This window comes from Hyperoodon ampullatus (assembly GCF_949752795.1).
Source record: "Hyperoodon ampullatus genome assembly, chromosome: 15".
Lineage (NCBI taxonomy): Eukaryota > Metazoa > Chordata > Mammalia > Artiodactyla > Ziphiidae > Hyperoodon > Hyperoodon ampullatus.
The window spans coordinates 15,072,383-15,097,519 of record NC_136928.1 but is presented as its reverse complement, the minus strand read 5'-3'; the positions used below and the strand labels follow the sequence as shown (position 1 = coordinate 15,097,519).

The following is a 25,137-nucleotide window of genomic DNA, read 5'->3' as shown; positions in this document are numbered from 1 at the left end:
TTTCTTAAACAACTTCCTGTTGAAGAGAAGGAGTCGGGGAGGGCCCGGAGGTCGTCCGAGTGTCCACTCTTGCAGCTGACTTAGCTCTCTCCCTCCCCCCAGGGAGACCCCATGGTCCCTTTGGAGGCTGTAGAGGCTGAGGCCAGGTGTCGGAGGGGACTAGGTCTCTGCTCCAGGGCCTGGGGCACGGGGGAGTCCTGGGGAGGACGGATCAGGTCTTCCGTCCTGTCGGTGCCTCCTGGCACGGCTGTGTGGGCCCCCTTCTGGTCTGTTTTCTCTGGTTGTGATTCTGACCCTTTCTTTTCCCCCAGCAGGGCAGCTGGCCTGGAGCTTAGTGCCAGGGCGTGTGCCATGGCCACGCACTGGGCCGTCTGGCTGCTCGCAGTGGGACTGTGGGGCCTGGGCATTGGGGCTGAGGTGTGGTGGAACCTGGTGCCCCGGAAGACGGTATCTTCTGGGGGTGAGTGCCTGGAGGGCGGGGAGCGGGAGGCCAGGAGGGACTCCTGGGGGAAGAGGGGTGCTAAGGAATTGCCCTCTAGGACGTGCCAGCTGTATTCTGCAGTCGGGCTCGAGGCCCACTGATGTATGTGACACAGCTTACTGAGAAATGTGAGTGAGTGGCCCTAGGGACCCAGAACTGGTAGTCCAGGCCAGGACCTAGAGGATCCCTCCTGACACTTAGGACCTGGCTCGGCTGCCCCTGTTACACAAGAGAGAGTGACCATCCTGCATTACTCTCCCCATGCCTCACTTCTGGACTTATCGCTAGCACTGAGAACCTAAAGAGGGAAACCTGGGTCAGGATGGGCATGAGGTGAAGGGTGTCACCGCCCGCCCCCAGGAGGCCCCTTAGCAACCCTGATATGACAGACCCCCCTCTGCTGCCCTGACACTGTGCTGTCTGGTGGCCCTAGAGTGTGGGGGGGTGTACGCACGCATGCACGTGCTTGCGTGGGGGGCCGGCAGACCTGACAGCCCTTCTGTGCTCACACACCTGTATGCGGAGGTGATGTCAGGTGTTTGTATCATCCGTGTGCTCTGGGGACCCGGGATGAGCTCACCTCCCACAGGCTCCTCTCCGTGCTAACGAAGCCCTCCCTTGCCAGCCTATGTCTGGGCCCATCGTTGGCTCCAAAGACTAAGGCTGGTTTAGAGGGACCCTGAGGACAGGTCGGCAGCTATTTTGGGGGCTGACGTAGGAATCCTGTGACTACGCGAATATCATAGCGCCCTGCTTGGCGGATGGCAACAGGGCTTCCCAGCCCCGAGGCTTCAGCGCCATCTCTGGTCCCCAGCTTCTAGTTTCCACTGACCTCCCTGGCCTGGCCTCCCAGCCCGATTCCATCTCCTGCCATCCCTCCTCATCCCATAGCCGGCTGTGCTTGTATCCCTAACAGCCCAGATTTGGGTCCCACTGGAGGGAAGGGTTTCCTAAGTCAAAGGAGCGCTCACAACTTCTGTCCGTCCTGCCCTGCTGGATCAGGGTCCAGGGCCTGGCTGGACCCTGGTGAGGGCAGCAGGCAGCAGAGCAAAGAAGGAAGCAGCCGCTGAGGAAGCTGGGAGGGGGGGCAGCGCTGCTGACCCTGAGAGTGAGAGCCATCGGCCTGATGGCTTCCTCTGACCGGAAGCTGTGGCTGAGATATCCTTCCTTCCTCCTCCCCAGCCCAGATTTGCCTCCGCCCTGGCTGGGAAAGGCCAGGGAGGCCTGGGTGGAGCTGTCAGAGCCAAAAGCCTGTTCAGAAAATGCCCTTTCCTACCAGTCAGGGGGCTTGGCTGGCATCTGCCTGTGGGGTGCTGGCTCTAATGTGGGGACCAGGGGTGACCATCGCATAGAGGAGGGCTGATTTTGGGGCGGGGGGGGGCCTCCCGGAGTCCCAGGAAAGTCCGCTCACCCCATCCCTGCTCTCTCTGGCCTTGTCCCTGCAGAGCTGGCCACGGTGGTGCGGCGCTTCTCCCAGACGGGCATCCAGGACTTTCTGACGCTGACCTTGACCGAGCAGACCGGGCTCCTGTACGTAGGGGCCCGGGAGGCCCTGTTTGCCTTCAGCGTGGAGGCTCTGGAGCTGCAGGGAGTGGTGAGAGGTGGGGGAGCGGGAGGCACACGGGGGTGAGAGAGGCAGGACCCGGAGGGGCTTCGCTTGGCCAGCCTGTCCCCTCGGCTCAGCTGCCCCCCACCCCATTCTCCTCGGTGAGCATGTTGCTTCCCCCGAGTCTGCAGCACTTACTGGGTCCACCGCGTTGGGGCAGCTGGGGCTTCTGACCTCTGCTGGAATAAGCTCCCAGAGAGTGGGGACCGTGTCCTCTCACTTGGCTTCCCCACGTTGCTGCCATGAGCCGTGCTAGTAGCACATGCCCAGTATGTACCTGTGACATGGCTGACGTGTCCCCTCCCTGTCCCCAGATCTCATGGGAGGCGCCAGCTGAGAAGAAGGCCGAGTGTACCCAGAAAGGGAAGAGTAACCAGGTGGGTGCTTGGGACACTGCTGGCGGGGGCGGGGGGCATGGTGCACACTCTTTCCGCAGAGCCCCCTTTGTCCCAGTGCTGGTCCGGGTCCTTGTGTCCCCATGTCCGGGGCCCTCATACTTTAACTGATGCCACTCTCTCCCCAGACGGAGTGTTTCAACTTCATCCGCTTCCTGCAGCCATATAACGCGTCCCACCTGTACGTCTGCGGTACCTACGCCTTTCAGCCCAAGTGCACGTACATTGTGAGTGCCGCTCCTCTCCCCCAGCCCCCTCGACCGATCCCCGTCGCCTTCTCATCGCCTCTTCCCTTCCCCTAGGACATGCTCACCTTCACCCTGGAGCGTGGCGAGTTCGAAGATGGCAAAGGGAAGTGTCCCTATGACCCAGTTAAGGGCCACACCGGCCTCCTTGTGGGTGAGTGGGTGTCCCGCTGCAGGTTGGGGGGTTCCCCCAGGACTTGTTCCCACTCCGGGGCCGTGTGGCCTGAGTGCAACCGCACCTCGCTTCTGGTCCGGCTGACCCCCTGTCTCCCGTAGACGGGGAGCTGTACTCGGCCACGCTCAACAACTTCCTGGGCACGGAGCCCGTCATCCTGCGGAACATGGGGCCGCACCACGCCATGAAGACGGAGTACCTGGCCTTCTGGCTCAACGGTGAGCCCCGAGGAGCCGGCCAGCCCACCGGGCAGCCGTGGGTGGGAAGCGCCGCGAGGGCCCAGCGCCCGGGCTGACCCTCCTCCCGTTCCCGCAGAACCGCATTTCGTGGGCTCCGCCTACATCCCGGAGAGCGTGGGCAGCTTCACGGGGGACGACGACAAGGTGTACTTCTTCTTCAGCGAGCGCGCCGTGGAGTACGACTGCTACGCCGAGCAGGTGGTGGCCCGCGTGGCCCGAGTCTGCAAGGTACAGAGCCCCCCCCCGCGGCGGGCGACCCGGGAGCGCGGCGGGCGGCCCCGGGAGCGCGGCGGCCCGGCGGGGCTGACCGGCAGCGTCCCCTCGCTGTCCCGCAGGGTGACGTGGGGGGCGCGCGGACGCTGCAGAGGAAGTGGACCACGTTCCTGAAGGCGCGGCTGGTGTGCGCCGCGCCCGACTGGCAGCTCTACTTCAACCAGCTGCAGGCGCTGCATACCCTGCAGGACGCCTCTTGGCACAACACCACCTTCTTCGGGGTTTTTCGGGCGCGGTGGTGAGTTGGCCGGGAGCCCTTGGGGGTGGGGAGGAGCGGGTCCGCAGGTTGGGTCTGACAGGGACAGGCCTCGGGGGACGTCCAGGCGCCTGTCCCTTTGCAAAGCCCCCCGCGGGAGGCGGGCCGTGCTCTGTCCCCGGTGGCCCTTGGAGCCGCCGTCACGTCACGTGGGCCCGTGACCTTCTTGTGCTTGGGCCCTGCCTTCCCGCTGCATGCCCGGAGCTGTGGTCGCCCCAGGCCTGACCCTGGGGGTCCCTCTCTTGCTGTGACAGGGGTGACATGGACCTGTCAGCAGTCTGTGAGTACCAGTTGGAAGAGATCCAGAGGGTGTTCGAGGGGCCCTACAAGGAGTACCATGAGCAAGCCCAAAAGTGGGGGCGCTACACCGACCCGGTACCCAGCCCGCGGCCCGGCTCGGTGAGTCATCCGGGGCAGGGGCGCGCTTGTGTCCTCCCCTCCAGTGCCATTCCCGCAGGGTTGACAGCTCCCCCCTCCCCCACCCCCGCCCCCAGTGCATCAACAACTGGCACCGACGCCACGGCTATACCAGTTCCCTGGAGCTGCCAGACAACACCCTCAACTTCATCAAGAAGCACCCGCTGATGGAGGAGCAGGTGGCGCCTCGGTGGGGCCGGCCCCTGCTGGTGAAGAAAGACGCCAACTTCACCCACCTGGTGGCCGACCGCGTCACGGGGCTTGATGGAGCCACCTATACAGTGCTGTTCATCGGCACAGGTGGGCCCAGGGGGCATGGCCTTGGCCGCTGGGGACTGGGCGAAGGCCTGTGTGCCCCAGGCGGGGAGAGCCTCCTGCCCTTTTCTTTACACCTGTCCTCCCCCCACCCCCACCACAGGAGATGGCTGGCTGCTCAAGGCCGTGAGCCTGGGGCCCTGGGTCCACCTGATTGAGGAGCTGCAGGTGTTTGACCAGGAGCCGGTGGAAAGCCTGGTCCTGTCCCGGAGCAAGGTAGTAATCAGGCCCCAGCCACCACTGTCCCCAGGCCTCCCCTGGTCGTGTGCTTGGCCGCTACAGGGGTGGGGAGATGCCTGAGCCACCTCGGGTAGCTTGGGGCGGGTCCCAGGAATGAGAGCGCTAACGGAATCCGCGCTCTGCGGGCATTATGTTTTATATATAGCCTGGTCCTGGCGGGGCTGCGTTCCCAGAACGGGGCCTTGGCAGCTGCTCTGTGCGCTTTCTTCAGGCCCCTCGGGGTTGCGCTGTGCCTCTTCTCTGCCGGTGCCACTGTTGGCCAGGCCTTGTGCTGTGTCGGTTCGTGATGCCCTCGTGATGTCGCCGTGCCCACCGGCCCCCGTTGCCCTCCAGCCCTGCCCCCTGCCCCCAGCGGCTTCAGCCGTCCCCTGCAGTGCCGCTCTCGGCTTCTGCTCCTGCTCTGCGCTCTCCTGGCGTATCTGTGGCACCTTCACACGCTTGCCTTTCACCACCTGTGGTGGCTCAAGTTGTTTCTCCAGAACGTGGAATAATGGCAGAAACAAAGTCTGTGGTTGAAGAAACACACAAATTGGCAATCACCATTCAAACAGAGGAAAACGCCTTATGCTCTGCTGGTGCTATTGTGAGGCTGACGGGCCCTGCGGAAACTGAACTTCCTGCGCTATTTATACTGTCCTGGAGTGAGTGAGTGAGTGTATGTGTGTGTGTGTGTGTGCGCGCGTGTGTGTGATTATATTTCTCGGCCTCACAGGTCTGCTGTTCCTTTCTAATAAGGTCACATCTGTAAGGTGCTTAGGATTGCGTCTGGCTTGTAGTAAGCCCTCCGTGCGTTCTCAGTCCTCAGATTTCCCTCCTCAGGACTTGAGCACAGCCCCCTTTTCCTTTTGGGCCCCTTGTGCCCCCTGGCAACGGTCTGAGCCGCCCCCAGGCCATGTCCAGGCCTGGCTCACCCCCCTCCTGTGCTTCTCGGGCAGAAGCTGCTCTTTGCGGGCTCCCGCTCCCAGCTGGTCCAGCTGCCCCTGGCCGACTGTGTGAAGTACCGCTCCTGCGCTGACTGCGTGCTTGCTCGGGACCCCTACTGCGCCTGGAGCGTCAACACCAGCCGCTGCATGGCCGTGGGCGGCCACTCCGGGTGAGCGGGGCTCTGCGCATGCTCGGGCCAGCAGGGAGGGGAGGGGGCTTAGAGCTGGGACGCTGATGGCCTCTGCTTCCCCCACCAGATCCCTGCTGATCCAGCACGTGACAGTCTCAGACACCTCAAGCATTTGTAACTTCCGGGGCAGTAAGAAAGGTGAGCTGTTTTTTTTAGTCCCCCTCCCGGGGCGGTGGGCCTTGGGCCAGAGCTGGAGTGTCTGCATCCGCCCCCCGGCCTGGGTTTCCTGCACTGACTCTCTGCTCTGCTTTCTCTGCCGCTGCAGTCAGGCTCACGCCCAAAAACATCACGGTGGTGGCAGGCACAGACCTGGTGCTGCCCTGCCGCCTCTCCTCCAACCTCGCCCACGCCCGCTGGACCTTTGGGGGCCGGGAGCTGCCTGCAGAGCAGCCCGGCTCCTTCCTCTACGACGCCCGGCTGCAGGCCCTGGTGGTGATGGCTGCCCAGCCCCGCCACGCCGGGGCCTACCACTGCTTCTCGGAGGAGCAGGGGGCCCGGCTGGCTGCCGAAGGCTACCTGGTGGCAGTGGTGGCGGGCCCGTCGGTGACCCTGGAGGCCCGGGCACCCCTGGAGAGCCTGGGGCTGGTGTGGCTGGCCGTGGTGGCCCTGGGGGCCGTGTGCCTTGTGCTGCTGCTGCTGGTTCTGTCCCTGCGCCGGCGGCTGCGGGAGGAGCTGGAGAAGGGCGCCAAGGCAGCCGAGAGGACCCTGGTGTACCCTCTGGAGCTGCCCAAGGAGCCCACCAGCCCCCCCTTCCGGCCCGGCCCCGAGACGGACGAGAAACTCTGGGACCCCGTGGGCTACTACTACTCGGACGGCTCCCTCAAGATCGTTCCTGGACACGCCCGGTGCCAGCCCGGCGGCGGGCCTCCCTCGCCGCCTCCTGGCATCCCCGGCCAGCCCCTGCCTTCTCCAACCCGGCTCCACCTGGGGGGTGGGCGGAACTCCAATGCCAACGGATACGTGCGCTTACAGCTGGGAGGGGAGGACCGGGGCAGCCTCGGGCACCCGCTGCCCGAGCTCGCCGACGAGCTGAGACGCAAACTGCAGCAGCGCCAGCAGCTGCCGGACTCCAACCCCGAGGAGTCCTCGGTGTGAGGGGACCCCTCCGGCGGGGCGGCGTGGGAGGCGCGGCTCCTACTTTTGCACAGGCACCAGCTACCTCAGGGACATGGCACGGGCACCTGCTCTGCCCCGGACGGACCCTGCCCGGCACCGCCCGGCCATGAGGACCTGCTCTCTCAGCACGGGCACTGCCACTTGGTGTGGCTCACCGGGGCACCAGCCTCACAACAGAGGGCACCTTCCTCCTCTGTGAGGGGCTGTGAATCACAGACGCACGGGACCCCAGCAGCCAAAACCTTTCAAGGTGGAAGTTGGAGATGTGGGTGTGTTTGTGTACATACATGTGTGTCTGTGGACGTGTGCACGTATGTGTGTGTGGGTGTGTGACATAGTCTTCCTGTTTCTGTCAAGTCTTCCCTTGGCCTGGGGTCCTCCTGGTGGGTCACTGGAGCTATGAAGGGGAAGGGGTTGTATCACTTTGCCTCTCGTACCCCCGCCTGTCCCCAGTGGGGGGCAGCCATGTACATACGGGGGTGGGCTGGGCAGGGTGCTGTGCCTCTGGGGGAGTCCAGGGCTCCGGGGTGGGCCTGGTCCCACTCCCGGGGCTGTGAATGTTTTCAGGGTGGGGGGAGGGAGATGGAGCCTCCTGTGTGTTTGGGGGAAGGGTGGGAGGGGCCTCCCGCTTGGCCCTGGGATTCAGTGGTATTTTATACTTGTCCTCCCTGGCAGGGCTGGGAAAGGTGGCGTGGGGGGAGGGGAGGGGGAGGGAAGGAGAGGGCGGGCATGCTGTGGATGCGGCACATCCTCTCCCAGCCCCAGGAGGAGGGCTTCTCACAGTGTAACTTATTGTGTCCCCGCGTATTTATTTGTTGTAAATATTTGAGTATTTTTATATGGACAAATAAAATGGAGAAAATGAAGCTGTTCCTGTCACGGAGATAAGACATTTGGGCCAGAACCTTCTGGGTGCCAAGAGAGAGACTCCCTGTGGGTCGAGTGGGGCTGGACTGCCCCCGCCCCAGTCCTGGGGCAGCCGCCCTTTCCTTCAGTGGTCCCCCTCCTGCCTGTGCCCCTCTCTGGAAGGGGGGACAGCCCAGGCGCCAATGTTTTCCCACAGTGGTGGTTCGGGCTGGGAGCCAGACCAGGGCCACAGCCTCTTGAGAGCCAGCCTTGGCTTCTGGCCAAAGGGAGAAGTCAGGGCACGGGGAGTTGAAGCATGAGAGCGGGAGGGGCCTGGCTTCCCAGAACTCTGGGAAGGGGAAATGGGAGTGAGGGGGCCGAGGAGGGGAACTTCCTAGAAGCAGCTTAAGGTGGTGTGGGCTGGCTCGTGTGAGGATGGGGCTCCCAGCCAGCTTAAGGGAGGAAAGATGACTTCCAGCCTTTACCCTCCAGACTGTGTTAGCCTTGAATGCTTCAGCTACACGCCATAGGGGACTTTCCCCATTGCCACCCGGTGGGCACCAAGCCCCTGTCCTATGGAAGGAGCCGTGCAGGGCCCAGATATTTGTAAGAAAAACAGGACCCCGCCTGGGTTCTATAATTCACGCCCACACACAGAGGCAGCCAGTTCTCTGTACCCTTGACCGGTCTGGGGGTGCCTGCTGTGGCTGGAATAGGCTGCTGCCGGGCGTCCTGCTGTTAAGAGAGGGCTGGCATCTGCTGACGAGCACGCTATGCGTCCTGCACGGTCACTAACCCACAGCCCAGAGAACGTCTTGATACAGGAAGGTTGATTCGGTAAACTAGGTGCCCACTGTGGGGTTGAGGGTTCCAGGCCCTGCCCCCCGGGCCTACGTGCAGGTCCTCCCAGCGGCAGGACAGGTCATGACTACCTGCCTCCCACGGGGTTTTAAAAAGTGAGCAGGAGGGGCGAGAGGAGGGAGGGTGTCGCGCAGCCTTTCAAGTGGTCACCGCGCCGCCGCGGTGAGCCGTCTTCCTGGGCCCGCGTGGTGGGGGAAAGGGCGGGGTAAAGGACCTTGGGGTGCTCCCGGCGACCCCCTGCCCTGGGGAGCCCGGTGGGACGAAGAGAACCTGGAAGGGCGCCACATGAATGCTCCCGACCCACCCCACCCCCGCCCCCCTGGGTTCCAGCGGGCGCGCCCCGGCCTCCGCTTAGCCTGGGACGCCCCCGCGTGGCCGCTTCGGGCGGGCGCGGCCAGGCACCGCCCCCCCAGGTCCCACCCCACCGCCGCGATTGGCTCCCGGGCTCAGACCCAGACGCTTGATTGGTCGGCTCCGTGGCTCGCGCGGACGCCGAGTGGTCAGGCCGGGCGGGTGGGCAGCGCTGCGCCCGCCCCGCCCGCCGAGGCCGCGCCAGCGCCCGTGCCCGTGACCTTACCCGCGTCCGCGCCCGCAAGCGGGTGGGAGGGCGCCGAGGGTGACATGGCTGTGCCGCGGCCCTCCGCCGAAGGCCCCTGCTGCTCCCGCCCCAGCGCGGCTCCCGGCGTGCAGCAGACGCTGGAGGAGATGGACTTCGAGAGGGGTGAGGCGGGCGCGCGGCCCTACCGGCCCGGCGCCTTCCGGCGTCCCCAGGCCCCCAGGGCAAAGGAGGTGGCCGAGAACCGGGGCCCCGAGGGGGAGGCAGCCTGGGGACCTAGTCGGAGCGTTGGCGGGCGGTGGGTTCACCGCTCCCGCGTAGTGAGAGCCCGCCAGGGACCCGGCGGGAGCTCGACATTAGAAACACCGGCTCGCGTGCAGGTCGGGAAACAGGCTTTGGTTTCAGGAACTTTCTCCAGTGGTGCGGCTGGGCCCGGCTCCTCACCTGGTGCAACCCCAGGACACCCAGTCCTGCTCCCGGGTCTGCCCCGGGGCAGCAGAGCCTGCAGCCAGGGTGTTGCACCCACCCCGTGGGGATGGAGCTTCAGACTGGGGGGCTGCGTGTGGGCACTGCAGGCGTGAGATACGGCAGAGATGACCTCGAGGCAGGCGATGTCATCCCTACCTGTGGGCTCAGCGGGGTAACTCTTTTGCCCCAGACTATCCTTGCTGCTCCACTCGCCACCCCCGGCTTTGTGCACAGAGCCTGGCTCTGTCTGGTTTCTCACCGTGCGCACGGCCGACTTGGCTCCAGACGCTGCTCGCTCAGGCGTTCCAGCCAAAGCCCCTGAGTTGTGGGAGGGTTCTGAGGACTCTCGGGATTCCACAGATGGGGTGACTGTTCACCACTTTGGCTGTGGTTTTCACTTTGCGCTGTCACCTGGCAACGTCCTTTTCTTCCTTTTGACTGTGACTATATATTCAAGCATCTTAAACGGTACTTTATCCAACACTGGTGTGTTTGCAGTGGGAAGAAGGGTGACTGTGTCTGCCCAGTCTCCTGTCCTGGCTAGACAAGCCCCTTGTTTGTCTTGCTCACAGCGATGTCGCCAGCACCCAGCACAATCCTTGACACAGAGGAGGTGCTCGTGTTAATATCTGTTGAACCCATGAATTTCCATTTTATAGATGAGAAAACAAGAAGTCAGGAGGTAAAGGGAGCGCTGGAAGCCCCCAGTCATTCAGCGTTATTCAGTGCTCGGGTTGTCCTGCAGGAATCTGGTCTGCAGCCCTGAACGGAGACCTGGGCCGAGTGAAGTATTTAATCCAGAAGTCAGCAGACCCCAGCCAGCCTGACTCTGCCGGCTACACGGCTCTGGTGAGCTGGGGATGAGCCTCATAGGGTTCCTGCTCTCGGGGGGTGGGGGTGGGGAGGGGATGATGTTTGCATTTTCTCTTCTCCCACCCTTCCTCCTCTCCCAGCAGGGTTTCTGTTTAAGTATCACGTGAACCTGGGGGTTTTTTAATTAGCATAAGTGCTTTGCATTAGTTATTTAACTTCATTCTCATAAGGATTCTGCGAGGTAGGTTATTATCTCCACTTTCCAGTGGCGGAAACTGAAGCTAGGAATGAAGGCTCACCCTGGTCACCCAGGTGCCAGAGGGGGCACCCCCCGCCGGGGTTCTGCCCCCTGACCCCGGCTCTGTTCCCCACAGCACTATGCCAGCCGCAACGGGCACTATGCCGTGTGCCAGTTCCTGCTGGAGAGCGGGGCCAAGTGTGATGCCCAGACCCACGGGGGAGCCACCGCTCTGCACCGGGCCAGCTACTGTGGGCACACGGACATCGCCCGGCTCCTGCTGTCGCACGGCTCCAATCCCAGGCTGGTGGACGACGACGGCATGACCAGTCTGCACAAGGTGGGTCCCCTCTTGGAAGTTTCACAGGTTGCAAGAACTTGTCTTCTCTCATTGGAAGAGTTATAACATGGGATTTCCCTGGCCGTCCAGTGGTTAGGACTCGGCCCTTTCACTGCCGTGGGCCCAGGTTCAATTGCTGGTCGGGGAACTAAGATCCCGCAAGGCGTGGCCAAAAATAAAAAAGTAAAAGTTACAATGTGTTTACTGTAGAAAACATGGGGAAAACGGAAAAGCATAAAGTAGAAAATTGAAATCATTTGTAATCTCAGTGCTCACCTCTCATCACTTTAGGGTTAACGTATAATTTTCCGGCATGTTTCCTGCGCACATAAATTAGAACTAAACGTATGGTGTCGTTTTCTTTTTCTTCCCCTTGATGACGTGTCCTCAATGCTTTTCCACGTAGTTTTCTGAAGCTTGCACCCACTCTTGCCTATCCCTTCTAGTCTGCTTTCCACAAAATGATCAGAGCGATCATTTAATTAAATGTTTTCTGACTAGAAACACTTACCGCTGTGAACGGTTTGAGGAGTACAGAATGTCTACCGTGGACACAAGTTTCCCTCCCCGCCCCCCCACCCCCGTCCCTTTGTCTTCCCTTCCCTCCCTTAAGGCATCCCCTTTACTGATTTCTTGTGCATCTTTGAGACGCAGTTGACGCATACTTAACGGCCTTTGTGTGCAAACCTGTTCCTCTCTTAGCCCCACTGATTTTCTCCCAGAGTGATGGATTAAAAAGCAGTTCTGGGCTTCCCTGGTGGCACAGTGGTTGAGAGTCCGCCTGCCGATGCAGGGGACACGGGTTCGTGCCCCGGTCCGGGAAGATCCCACGTGCCGTGGAGCGGCTGGGCCCGTGGGCCATGACCGCTGAGCCTGCGCGTCCGGAGCCTGTGCTCCGCAACGGGAGAGGCCACAGCAGTGAGAGGCCCGCGTACCGCAAAAAAAAACAAAACAAAAACCAAAAACAATAAAAAGCAGTTCTGACCGTGCCATGCCTTAGAGTCCTTCGGAGGCTTTTGCTCTTACCAAGTCCTTAAGCTGGTTCACAGGCCCCCTGGGGTCAGCCCCTGCCTACCTGCCCGCTTGTCCTTGCCCCGCTAGTCGTCTTCAGTTTCTTGAACCTGCTTCTCTGTCACGTGCAGGCCGTAGACAACATCTCTTCCCATCCGGATGCCTCACGTCACCCTTTTCCCTCTGGCTTGTGTCTGTCCTTCCTTCTGGATTGCAGCTTCTACATCACGCCCTCAGAGAGCCTTCCCATTTCCTCAGAGGAGGACAGCTCACGCACCCGGATGCCCGGAGGCACCCTGTGCTTGACTTCTGACTCTTCTCTCTCTGGAAATTCCCTGTGTGAGCTCCGTCTCACTGGAGGCAGCTGGGATTGGTCCTGTTTCCTGCTGTGGCCTCAGCACTGAGCTCAGGTGCTGAGTGAGCAGCTGGGGGTTGTTTTGTTTTGAGACCCTTGCTGGTTGGAGAGGCAGGTTGCTCGTTTCTCAGTGGTCTAAACTGGTGTTGACTTGAGTGTTTCACTGCCACAGCTCACATGATGGGTGTTGATAGGCAGGACACTGCCGTGGTTGGACCTAGCTGGTGTCACCCGCACTTGCGGCATTCTCGTGAAATTGAAGGAATGCACGTGTGTGAGGAATATGAATCGTCCCTTCCTTTCAGCTTGCTTGCCTCCCTCCCTTCCTTCTGCAAACATTGGCACTTTCTTTTGCCAAAAATTATTCGGAATTCATCTTACAACTGCTCACAACACACTATTGCCTGAATTGAAGCAGTGAAATTGAGAATCCCAGGTCTGTACTCATCAAGATAATATTTATGCTGAATAAAGATTTAGATTCAAATTTGAGATGGTGTTTGGTACTAACATTAACTTTGATACCTTTCAGGAGCCCCCGTAGCCCTTTAATTTGTCTCTTGGGAGGAGTAGGGAATATAGTGATATGACGTAGCTATTGAGAGTTCGGACTTTGAGGTCAGACAGACCTGGCTTAGAATTCCCCATGCTGCCACATTAGCTCTGTGACCTTGGGCGAGTTACTCAACTTTTATAAGCTTCAGTTTTTTCATCTATAAAGTGGAAATAATGATACCTCCTACCTCTGATGGTTATTGTAAAAGTTAAGTAAGATAATCTGTGTAAATCACTTAATACTGTTCTTTTTTGGAGGATGTAGGTTAGAAATTGACATCCAGATTGGGATCGTTGATCTCCGAGGGGACGAGGAGAAAGCTGGGTACTGGGCCTGTTTCTCTCCGCTCATCTGAAAGTTCCCAGAGGGCAGGGGCCGTGTCTGAGTCTTGTGCCCACGGCACCCAGCACCCTATAGACAATCTGAATGTTTGTAAAGATGCTTAGAGATCCAGGGTTCTGTCCTTGTTCTTAATGTGCAGGCCTGGGCAAAGAAGCATGGCCAGTGAGCAAAGGACACAAGGAAGAAAAGCTCAAGCTGACTGCCCAAGTGGCACCAGGGTGCCCCACCACCCTGCAGCACATCATTGCCGTTTGGCAGGGGTTAGGGGAAACCGGCTCAGACGGCCAGCGCCTCCATTTCCACGAGACCTTTTCTCGGACTAAAAGGGCCCCAGAAGTGGAGCAAGAAAGTACAGGGCCCAGTGGGGTGCAGCTTTTGATCCGGGCCTCTCTCCCCACAGGCCGCTGAGAAGGGTCACGTGGACGTTTGCTCCCTCCTCTTGCAACACAGCCCAGCCCTGAAGGCCGTCCGCGACCGGAAGGCACGACTCGCCTGTGACCTGCTGCCCTGCAACAGTGACCTGCGGGACCTGCTGGCCAGCTGAGTCTCCCCGCTCCTGTCACGGGCTGCGTGTGGGGTACACGGACGAGCCCTCCAAGCCCCCGCCTCGGTCAGCGCCCGAGCCACAGGGTGGGATCCTGAGGCTGGAAGACCCTGGAAGAGCCCCATTCTGGCCACTGGGGAAGCAAGGGCGGCGATTTGGTGGGGCGGCCGGTGCTCCAGCCTGGACAGATGACCGTATTCTAAATTAGTTCATGTGGAAACATCTCTCCGTTTGGAAAAAATAAAGTTATATCCTTACCTCATCCCACGCACAAAAATAAATTTCGAGAAAAGACCCAAATCTGAAGATACAGAAGTATGTAAGCATGAGAAGAAACTGTGGAATATGTGACAAACGAACAGCTGCTTTCTAGCCGAGTGACCTGGGTACAAGTCACTTTACCCATCTGTCCTGTGTCCTCATTTTTTTTTTTTTTTGCCTCGCGGCATGCAGGATCTTAGTTCCCCTGACCAGGGATCAAACCCGTGCCCCCTGCAGTGGAAGCGCAGTCTTAACCACTGGATCGCCAGGGAAGTCCCCGGCGTCCTCATCTCTAAGGTGGGAGTGACTACAGTGGGGCCGCCTCAGAGTCCACATGGGGGTGAGACGAGTGAATATCTGGGGAGTGCTGGGGAGGGTGCCCGGCACCGTGCGGGCCGTGTATGGGAGCTCCCACCTCCCCAGAACCTGACCAACACTTGCGTTTATAGCAATTTCATTCATTTTAACCGTCTGATAGACTACCAAGTGCTACTGCTTTGTTGCATCGCTAATTGCTAGTGAGGTTGAACACCTGTCTTCTGTGACCTTCCTGTCTGTACCCTTTGTCCATCTAAAATTTTCCTCTTTTTTGATTCCTAGGAGTTATTTATATATTCTGGATATTGATCCTTTGTTATATATATGTATGTACATAATTATATAGATCTTTTTTCTTTTCTCTTTGATGCTGTTCCTTATCTTAACTGTGTTTGTTTTTATCTGTTCATGGAAATGGGTTACCGCCGGTGTGGATGGCAGTTTGGCAATATCTATTAAAATTTAAGTGAACAGGGCCAATACATTGATTTCTCTGTAGGTCCCTAGAGAAATATTCATCTGTGTGCACAAAGATGTTTGCTTTTGGGGGGTTTTATTGGCCTCACCGAGAGGCTTGCAGGATCTTAGTTCCCCGACCAAGGATCGAACCCATGCCCCCTGCAGTGGAAGCGCTGCATCCTAACCGCTGGACTGCCAGGGAAGTCCCCAAAGATGTTTATTTACAGAGGCATTTTCAAACGTGTGGATTGGAGCATGGGGTGTTCGCAGCACGGGGTAGGTGAGGTTCTGGCACTTTTGAGTGCAGTGTACGCTACTGTGGAAAGAGTGCTGAGTCGTGAGTACGTAAAGCATGTAGAAACGTGTAGGTGCGTACACACAACACACAGGAGGAGCGTGAGGAAGCTGTGTGTTAAGCTGTACCCGTGGCTTCCCCAGGCTCCATGGCAAGAGTACTTAACCAAGGGGGTCCTGAGCTTGATCTGCTATGTTTGGATTTTTTTACCAGAAGTAAGTTTTTTGTTGGATAAGTTATACCAGTATTAAGTTAATACCAATTAGTTTCACGTGAATGCCAGTAAGTCTCCTGCCGAGAACTTCTGATGCAGCCTATCGGTGCCCTCACCCTCGGACGCTGGAGGACAGGAGTCTCTGTGCGGCAGGCAGTGGAGCCCAGAGCTGAAGTCCTGCTTGTCCTTGTCGGTTTCCCCTCACTCTCCTCCAGGTAACCGTTTCCCTCCTCAAGAATCACCTTTGACAAAAACACCCTGGAGCATAAGGATGGAGTTTCTCTCAGAAGCTCTGGGCTCCCTGGGTCTCAGAGCTTGGAAGCAGTCACCAAGAAGCCAGCTGTGGGCGGGGCCTTGGGCTGCCCTGGATCCACGGTTCTCCCTCCCACTGGCTCGTCCTGGTCATCTCTGCTCATGTTGCCCCGAGTCTTACTCACTAGGCAATCTGATGGCTAGTGAATAAGACTCCAGAATCGGAGTGACACGAGCAATCAGATTTCCCTTCAAAGGTCAAGGCAGAATTCAAGGCACAGCTGGGTGGAAGATGTGCTTGGTGTCTTAGGGAGAATTAGGAAGTTTGGCTTTGGTAGCTGCAGGCTGATTGCTTTGCAACTGGATTAATGGTTAACGTTCGTACTTGGACCTGGAGCAGATCTGAACCTCACCTTCCTGGCGAAGGGCGTCTCCGTGCCCAGGTCCACCAGGTCCCTGGTGGGGGACCTGCGTGTCGGCCGTGGGAGGCTCTTCAGGAGGCATGAGGGGCTGATGACGGGCTGGGCTTGGCTTCTGATGGTGGCCTAGCTTAATCGATGACCTTGACCGTCACAGTGGTGAGGGAGCAGGGTGGGTATCTGGGGAAGGAAGCCACCACCAGGAGCAGCCCAGGCGGCCTAGAAACTGGCCGGGAGTTGGGAAATCACTTGATCTCCTCCTGTAGCAGCCAGGAAGCTTCCTGAGGCAGAGGTCGGCCTCTTGTGCCTGTCCTTTAGAGGTCCTCTTTAGGAGTCTGGCTTCCTTTTGCCAGGGCAGTTGGGCTGGGTCTCCCAGGGTCTCAGGCAGCCAGACCTACAGCAACGTGGAGGCTCACTTCTTTTTCTCGAGGGCATCTACACTTAGGAGAATGGGAGCCATTTCCCCCTGAACCTGGGCTGGTGGCCCAGCACCCAGGATGTGTGTTTATTGGTTGAATCACTTCTGAGTAGGTGCGGGGGGGATGGCACAGGTGCAGGATGGGGGGTGTCTGAGGATGCAACTGACTCAGCTCAAAACAGCTCTTTCTCCCGCGCCCGCAGTGGGCTGTGTGCCCACACCGGTACTTTGGTGGGTGTTACGGAGCCACGGAGTTGTCTGGCCGGGGCCCGAGCCTCTGCCCTGCCCCCCCGGCCCCCGACAGCTCTCCTATAAAAGGGCTGAGCTGCTCGGCTCCTCTCACTGGGGGCGTGACGAGCAGGGGGCGCCATGGACTTCGTCAGCATCCAGCAGTTGGTGAGGACGTGGAGCGGAGGCTGGGCAGCTCCTTTCTGGTGCCTGAGGAGGTTTTAGGAGTAGAAACCTGTAGTTCTTTTCCGGCCTGTCTGCCTAGTTCTCGTGTGAGGTGGTGAGGGGCCAAGGAGCAAGAGAGGGAGACAGTGAGAGAGGCGTCTGGTGATGGTAGACGAGAAAATCCTTGAGTGTAGTGGGTTTTGCCTTGGACTGTGATGGCCAAAGAGGAACGGGAAGTGGTGGGTTACCCCGGGAGACACAAGTGTGGCTGGGTGTTGGCTGAGCTCAATTGCGTTGATGGTCTTTGCGGGGGAAATGGTCTGGAGGGTCTGGCTGCCTTGGCTGGGGACAAGGAGAAGGGCGCTCGAGTTCCCTGGGCAGTGAGAGAAGCAGGCACACCAGTGACACTTTGGGATGTCTGTTGTGAGGGATGGGGCATGGAGGGTAGCGAGGCCCGGGGCGTCACTTTGCCCCACAAGCCCCACTGCGGGCCAGGGCCCTGCTGGCCGCAGCCCAGGACGGCCGCTGCTGGGAGGCGGGTTGCAGGGCCCAGGAAGTGTTAGGCTGCCTGAGTTCGCTTTAGAAGGGAATGGAATGTAGTTCTACGTGGCTGGAAGCCCTGCCATCGTATCATTCCAGCCTTTTCTCTCCCCTCAACGTGCTTATTCCTCAGGGCTCCCCAGCCGCTGAAACACGGGGCTGGGGGCCGGGGGAGGAAGAAAAGAATGGACCATTGTTTGGTGGGTTCTGCCCTAAGCACAGCACCGGTAAGTCATTTCATCTTTATAGCTCCAAGAGGTAAGTGCTAGTTTTACCCCATTTTATCATGAAGAAACATAGCTTCATGAAGAGGGAAAATTTGAACATAGGAATTCAGAATTTTATCCGGGAGGCATCTCCTTTGTCCCCCTGGGCTTGGGGTCAGGTGGCAGTGTGGTGTGATAGGGTAGGAATGTAAGGACAACCACCCAAGAGGGAGGCCCTGAGCTCACCTGGACGCAGCCCAGCAGCATAAATAGATGTGGCGTCAGGCCCCGGCCGCAGGGTTCCTGTGACAGGACGGAGTGAGCAGCAGTCAGCCCCCGGGCCTCGGGCGCTGCTGCAGGTGGTGAGAGCCAGCGAGAAGCACGGGGGTCAGGGAGCCGGCCGGGGCCCACTCTGCCATGGGGCTTTGAGAGGGGTCAGGCCAGCTCTCAGATCCGCATCCAGATCACTAATCTCTGTACGTCAGCTCCTGGCAGGACCCCCCTGTCTGGCACAGTTGTGTTTTCTAAGGGCTCCTCCTAATTTTTCTGATTCTTTGTCTGTTCCTATAGGTAAGTGGAGAGTCGAAAGGAAAGAATTGGGACGTGGACATGGAGTGTCTGATCCTGGAGGCTGGGGCCCCAGGAGGCCGAGGCCCGGGAGAGGCAGGAACTGGACGAGGAGAGGGAGAGAGTGAGTGGCGGGGGGCAGGGGGCACGGGCAGGTGGAGCGGGGGTGCCGCGAGCCCGGGGCTCGGGGTCTGACAGCCTGGGCGCGGCGCTTCTCCTGCGGCTGGGAAGACGAGGGTTAGAACAACCAGGAGCTGCCCCGGGGTTGCCGTGGCCAGCAGCCAATGGCTGGCGTGGGCCTGTTTCTGCCTGCTTTCCGCCCCAGCGTGAAAGATTCAGCAGTCCCAGAGCTAACTCGGAGAGCCTGGCTGACCTGGAAACGTTGGTTCGAAGATGGACAGAAAAGTGACTGAAACGCAGAGTCCCTGCCAGGGCACCCGAGCCTGAGGTCAAGGTGAGCGGGAAGGCGGGTGCGTGGGAGTGCCACACCAGGGCTGGAGTGCCTGAGCAGGAGCCCCCCCACCCCGTCCCTGTGGGAGGCCTGGGGAGGAGTGACACTGCCACCACGGCTGCACAGCGCGCACCAGGGGGCCCTCCGCCCCCGGCGTTGTTTTCCACGGCTGCTGCCGGAACCAAGTACCCCAAACTGGGGGCTTAAACAACAGCTATTTATGGTCGTCTCAGAGGCTGGAAGTCCAAGATCAGGGAGTCGGCAGGCAGGGTTGGTTCCTTCTGAGGCTCTGGGGGCGGATCCGTCCACACCTCTCCCCAGCTTCTGGGGTTGGTGGTGTTCCTTGGCTTGTGGCCTCGTCGCCCTCATCTCTGCCTCTGAGCTCACGTGGCCTTCTCCCTGCCTGCGTGCCTGTGTCCAAAGGTCTGTCCCTTCTCAATAAGGACACCACTCGTATTGGACCGGGGCCCACCCTACTCCGGTACGACGGCATCTTAACCGATTACAGCTACAATGACCCCATTTCCAAATAAGGTCACGTTCTGAGGTACTGGGGTTAGGACTTCAACAATATGAACTGGGGGGAGGAACACAAGTCAATCCGTAACCCTGCCCCGTACCTATTCAGTCAGAATCTTCTGGGGGCAAGTGTTTTTGTTTTTTAATTAATTTATGTATTTTTGGCTGCGTGGGGTCTTCGTTGCTGCGCGCGGGCTTTTCTCTGGTTGCGGCGAGCAGGGGCTACTATTCATTGCCGTGCATGGGCTTCCCATTGCGGTGGCTTCTCTTGTTGCAGAGCACGGGCTCTAGGTGCACGGGCTTCAGTAGTTGTGGCTCGCAGGCTCTAGAGCGCAGGCTCAGTAGTTGTGGCACACAGGCTTAGTTGCTCGGCGGCATGTGGGATCTTCCCGGACCAGGGCTCGAACCCGTGTCCCCTGCATTGGCAGGCGGGTTCATAACCACTGCGCCACCAGGGAAGTCCTGGGGGCAAGTGTTTAAATCTATTATTTGTATAAACCGACAGTGTGCTGGTCCTCCGCCAGCTCTTTGGAACCACTTGGCTAGACTGGTGAGGCTGTGTGTCCCAGAGGCCTAGTGTGGGGAGTGAGTTGGTCTCGTCCTTGAACTTATCCAGCCGCAGCCTCTGGCCCAGCTGGAGCCCGGGGACCTGGAGGCGTTCCTGAAGGCAGCTGCCGAGAACCAGGAAGCCCTGACTGACAAGTATCTGACAGACGGAGAGGACCCCAATGCCCACGACAAGGTAGCGAGGGTGGGTGCAAGTGTGTGGCCTTCAGCATGGTCCAGTCAGAGCCTAGAAAACTGCAGGGCTTTTCTGTTTTATGGGGCACGGGTCCCATGATGCCTCCTGAGTCTGGAGGGAGAGGCCCTTCACACGACGGGGGAGTAAGCAGCTCTGTTCAGGTTACCAGCTCTGGGAACGGGGTCGCGGGTGGGACCTCCGGGGGTGGCCGTGCTCCCTGCACCTAACTCCCGTCCGCAGCACCCCAGCTCCACCACACGGCCTGGCACTGGGCCTGTCCGAAGGGTCACAGCCAGCTCGTGAACAAGCTGCTGGAGGCGGGTGCCACCGTGGACGCTCGGGACTTGGTGAGAACCAGGGAAGGGCCATCCCCACGGCAGACCCCCCCACCTGGCATCTCTGCAGGTCAGGGTTACTTTGGTGCTTTTGTTTTGCAGCCGGACGGGACCCCTGTGTTCTGGGCCTGCCGTGGAGGGCACCTGGACATCTTCAAACAGCTGCTTAACCGGGGCGCCCGGGTCAATGCCCGGGACCAGGGGAGGGCACAGGCTGTGGGGCGGCCCGATGCTCTTCCTGGGGTTGGGACACGGCCTTGCCAGCTTGGAATGACACTGAGCCTCACCACTCCCTTAGATCTGGGGCATGCCCCTGCACATGGCCGTGTGCACCGCGACTGCCTGCAGCACCTCGTCGCCTGCAGGGCCTGCGCTGACGCACAGGACAAGGTAGGCGTCTGGTTGTCCCGGGCTGGGGTGGCTTCATCCCCGGGGGCCACGACTAAGGCAGCCTGAGCTCAGCGACAGTAGCTGCTGAGCTGACCCTCCCCGGGGAAGTGGAGGTGAGGAGGACGCCGCCCCCATCTCGACGGGAAGGGGACACGGCTCTACACAAGGCGGTGCAGCCCGGCCACTACAGAGCTGTGAAGGTGCTGCTGCTCTACGGGGCCGGGCTGGCCTGAGGATGCGGTGAGTGCAAGCGAGCAAGCGGGGCAGGCAGCTCCGGGGAGGAGAGTGGGGACTCACCTGGAGTCCTTGTCCCCAGGCTTCAGTGACCCCAGTGGAGCTGGCCCAGGACTGGCAGTGGGGCATCTGGGAAGCACTGCAGGTCCACGTGGGGCACCCCCGTACCCAGTGCTGACAACAGCCGATCCTCGGGGCCACTCGCAGCCACCATTCCATCCCGTCATCTCCACCCCCGTGCCACTCACGTGTCTCACCTGCTTGGTCTTCCCTCCGTCACGACTCCCCGCTCAGGGCTGATTCCGTGCCTCCAGGCAGCCCTGTCAGACCAGCCTCCCTGGCTTTCTGTCCCAGGCTGAGCCGGTCCCCGCCGGGGTGCAAGCTGGGGGCTGACACAGAGGACCCGGGGGTGGCAGGCGGGTGCAGGAAACAAAGTGGGTCCAGATGAGGGGCAGTGGAGGAGTGTGGGGGCCCAGGACGGAGCAGCACGGGGACAGCCTCGAGCTCCCTGGGGCCTGTGCCAGGGCTCCTCGGTGCCCACTGGTTCTCGGTCCAGGAGGCGGCTAGGCTCTGCCCTGCACCAGGGCCCTCCTGCCACCAGGTGGTGACTCGGTGCATGGCCAGCAGCAGATGCCCTTGGGCGCAGGTTTCTCCAGGGGCCTCCGTGCCTGGCGGGTCTGGCCGTCTGGAGGGGGCTGCTGGACGGCTTTGAGCACCCCTGCACAGAAGGCCAGCCCCAGCCTGCTTGCCTCAGAAGCCCCAAGGCCGACGAGCTGGAGCTGTTTATTTTAGGGAAACCTTGTGCCCTCTGTCGAAGGCTTCGGACAGGCCTGCCCGCTGCCCTCTGGTTGGCCATCTGGTGGCCTCCCCTTGTAGGGGGACATGCCCGGGTGCTGGGGATTGCTTGCGGCCCACTCAACTTTTGGGGCGGTGGCCTGTAACCCTCCTCTGCCTCCGGCACTGACGTCACCCCGGCCCTGGTACTAGAGTGCGTGCTCTCACGTGGCCCCCGCAGCCGCGGCCGTGCTGCTTCACCCTGACCCTCGGAGGCGGGACGTGGAGGGCTCCGAGCTCACCCGCCCCTTTCCCTCCTCCACCGACTGGGGGTGGCCCGAGGCCCCACCTCCACACGCTCCCCTAAAGCTCCCCCCGCTCACTGTCCTGTCCTGGTCACGCTGCATTGGTGCAGACCTGTGCTGTACTGCTGGCGGGCAAGGTCCTTACATGCCAGAAGGTGACTCTTAGAACAGCTCTGCCCTAAACTGAGAACCACAGGCAGAGGGTGGGGCTCCAAGATGAAGGTTAGCCTCCCTCACGTAAGGAACCTGGGTTGATATCCATTTTGCAGCAGTTACTTTTAGTCTAACTGGTGGCCTTCTCAGGCCAAGGACAAGGCAATTTCTATTCTATGAAAAAGCTGACAAGAGCTCCCAACAGGGGCCACACGCCTTCCCCTCACATGGGCACCTCCTGCCCTGTCCTGACAGAGCCCCGTGCACCCAGACGCTGGGGCCATGGGAGAAACAGGCGTTCAAGTCCATGGACAGGACACTTCCCATCTAGGAAATGGGGACACTTAAGTGACAGACAAAAATACCTTTTTATACGTATCAGTAGTTTTTGTTCATTAAAACTGGTTGATTATCCATCACGGCCTGGTTGTTTTTTCTGGGCTGAGAGGGGCCAGTTCCTCAGAAACCCAAGCCTGATAACCATGCCGGCCTGACAGCAAGACAGGTCCCCAGGGGCAGAGCAGGTAGGCAGGGCGGTCTAGGGCTTCTCAGCCTGGACTGCCTATTAGAATCAAGAGGGAAGATTTTAAAAATCCTGATGTCCAGATGGATTAAATCAGAATCCCTAGGTTTGGACCCGGATATATCAGCATTATCATACAGATGACATGCTTGTCTATGTAGGAGATCCTAAGGAATCTACAAAACCAAAAAAACGGACTTTCCCAGCAGCTTAGTAGTTAAGACTCCAAACTTCCACGGCGGGGGGCGGGAGCACAGGGTTGATCCCTGGTCGGGGACCTAAGATCCCGCATGCCATGCGTCACAGCCAAAAAAAAACAAAAAACCCCCACCTAGAATAAGGGAGTTCCGGCAAGATCTCAGGATACAAGATAAACATACAAAAACCTTTTTTCTACATACTAACAATGACTGAATTTGAATACTAAAATTAAACACACGGTACCATTTGTAATTGCTAAAAAGAAAACCCACTTAGGTGTAAATCTAATAAAACATCTAAGGACCTGTATGCTGAAAACTACAAAATGCTGACAAATGACACCAAAGATTTAAATAAATGGACACACACACATGGATTGAAAGATGCAGCTGAGTAAAGATGTCAGTTCCACCCAAATCGATACACAGGTTTAACACAGTTCCTACCAAAATCCCAACAAGATTTTTCTTTGTATATGTAGACAAGATTATTCTAAAATTTAAAGCTAAAACAACTCTGGAAAAGAACAAAGTGGGAGAAATCAGTCCACTTGATTTCAGGACCTAATAAATTGCTATAATAATCAAGACAGTGTGGTACCAGTGAAGAGACAGACGCATCGGTCAAAGAAACAGAACAGACAACCCAGAAATAGCAAATATGCCAAAAGGTGCAAAAGTTATTCAACGGAGGAAAGATATGCTTTACAACAAATGGTGCTGAAAGAACTGGACATCTATAGGCAAAAAAAAATTTTTTTAAGAAACTTAAAATGGATCACGAACTTACTTTCGCTCTGCAAAAGAATCCTGTTAAGAGGATGAAAAAATAAGCTACAGATTAGGAAAAAATATCTGCCAACCAAAAACCCAATAAAGCCTAGTATTTAGAATATATAAAGAATTCTCAAAACTCAGCAGTAAAAAAAACAATCTAATTAGAAAATGGGCAAAAGACATGAACAGACATTTCACAAGGTCAAACAAGCACATGAAAAAATATACATTAGCCATTATGGAAATGCAAATAAAACCCACAATGAGATAGCACTACACACCTACCAGAGTGGCTAAAATAGAAAATAGTGACAATACCAAATCCTGGAGTGGATGTGGAAAAATACTCACACATTGCTGGTGGGAATGTAAAGTTGTACAGGCACTCTGAAAAAGTCTGGCAGTTTCTTTTAAAACTTAAATATGCAGTAACCATACAACCTGGCCATTGCACTCCCTAGACATTTAGCTAAGAGAAAAGAAAACCAATGTTTACACAAGAACCTGTAATGAATGTTCATAGCAGCTTTATTTGGAATAGCCAAAAACTGGAAACCACCCAGATGTCCTTAGACAGGACAGTTGAGTATATGATGGAACACCACACAGCAATCAAAAAGGAATGAGCCATTGACACGTGCAACAGCCTGGAAGAGATTCCAGAACATTATGCTGAGTGAAAAAAGCCAGTCCCGATGGTTACATACTGTAAGATCCCATTTATACAACATTCTTGAAATGACAAAATTATAGAGATGATGGACAGATTAGTGGTTGCCAGGAATTAGGGATATTGGCCAGAGGGGGTGGGGTGGGGGCTCTAAAAGGGTCTGCTGGAGGGAGATCCTAGGGAGGAACAGTTCTGTATCTAGATTGCAGTGGTGGTTACACAAATCTACATGTGATAAGATGCTATAGAACTATATGCCCACATTGCACCAGTGTCAGATTCCTGGTTTTGATACTGCATTGTAACTATGTAAGATGTAATCATTGAGGAAAACTGGGTGAAGGGTAGATGGGACCTCTATCTTTGCAACTTCCTATGAATCTGTTAATTATTTCAAAGTAACAAGTTACTTAGGAAAAAAAACCACAATAGCTCTAAATGCAACTTGGTATCCTGGATTGGATCCTGCAACAGAAAAGGGACATGATGGAAAATCTGATAAAAATCCAAGTAAAGTCTGTAATTTAGTTGACAGTTTTGTACCCATGTTAATTTTTTAGTTTCGATAAATGCACCAAGGTTATGTGAGATAACGTTCAGGGAAGCGGGTGTGAAGGGTATATGATCTGTGAACCTAAAATTTTAAAGAATAAAATCCTGATGCCTGGACTGATTAAATCAGAATCCCTGGGGGGTGGGCCCCAGGTATCAGTATTTTTAATTTGCCAGGTGATTTCCAATGTGCAGCCAAAGTTAAGAACCAGTGTTCTGGAGAGAGAGAATTTTAAAGTATCGACTTCCCACCTGGGTTTGCTCCTGGAGAGAATTCCTTAAGAAGAGTCTCTCAGTGAGCATGCCACTGTGTTTTGGCCTTCATTCCCACTGATCCTGGATAAGGACCCAAATGCCTTTGGGAAAGG

General features: G+C 57.9%; 3 protein-coding genes across 3 annotated transcripts; all 3 read left to right on the top strand.

Moving 5' to 3' along the window:
• Nucleotides 1-351: 351 nt before the first annotated feature.
• SEMA4C (semaphorin 4C) lies at nt 352-7,306 on the top strand (the record flags this gene model as incomplete). The annotated part of the gene is made up of 14 exons (XM_079720903.1): nt 352-460; nt 1,927-2,075; nt 2,402-2,464; nt 2,611-2,709; nt 2,785-2,881; nt 3,004-3,120; nt 3,218-3,369; nt 3,477-3,652; nt 3,925-4,069; nt 4,165-4,387; nt 4,506-4,618; nt 5,578-5,735; nt 5,824-5,894; nt 6,022-7,306. The coding sequence occupies 14 exons, from the start codon at nt 352-354 to the stop codon at nt 6,849-6,851; spliced, it is 2,502 nt and encodes an 833-aa protein (XP_079577029.1). The 3' UTR covers nt 6,852-7,306.
• A 1,894-nt stretch (nt 7,307-9,200) lies between these two features.
• Nucleotides 9,201-14,059, top strand: ANKRD39 (ankyrin repeat domain 39; the record flags this gene model as incomplete). The annotated part of the gene is made up of 4 exons (XM_079720827.1): nt 9,201-9,300; nt 10,349-10,452; nt 10,791-10,994; nt 13,659-14,059. The coding sequence occupies 4 exons, from the start codon at nt 9,201-9,203 to the stop codon at nt 13,800-13,802; spliced, it is 552 nt and encodes a 183-aa protein (XP_079576953.1). The 3' UTR covers nt 13,803-14,059.
• Nucleotides 14,060-16,807: 2,748 nt separating this feature from the next.
• Nucleotides 16,808-20,993, top strand: ANKRD23 (ankyrin repeat domain 23; the record flags this gene model as incomplete). The annotated part of the gene is given in 13 exon segments (XM_079720613.1): nt 16,808-16,834; nt 17,890-17,939; nt 18,208-18,268; nt 18,470-18,550; nt 18,554-18,598; nt 19,731-19,856; nt 20,105-20,203; nt 20,294-20,392; nt 20,490-20,517; nt 20,520-20,581; nt 20,725-20,810; nt 20,812-20,821; nt 20,898-20,993. Coding segments are annotated over 13 exon segments (870 nt in total).
• Nucleotides 20,994-25,137: the final 4,144 nt, after the last annotated feature.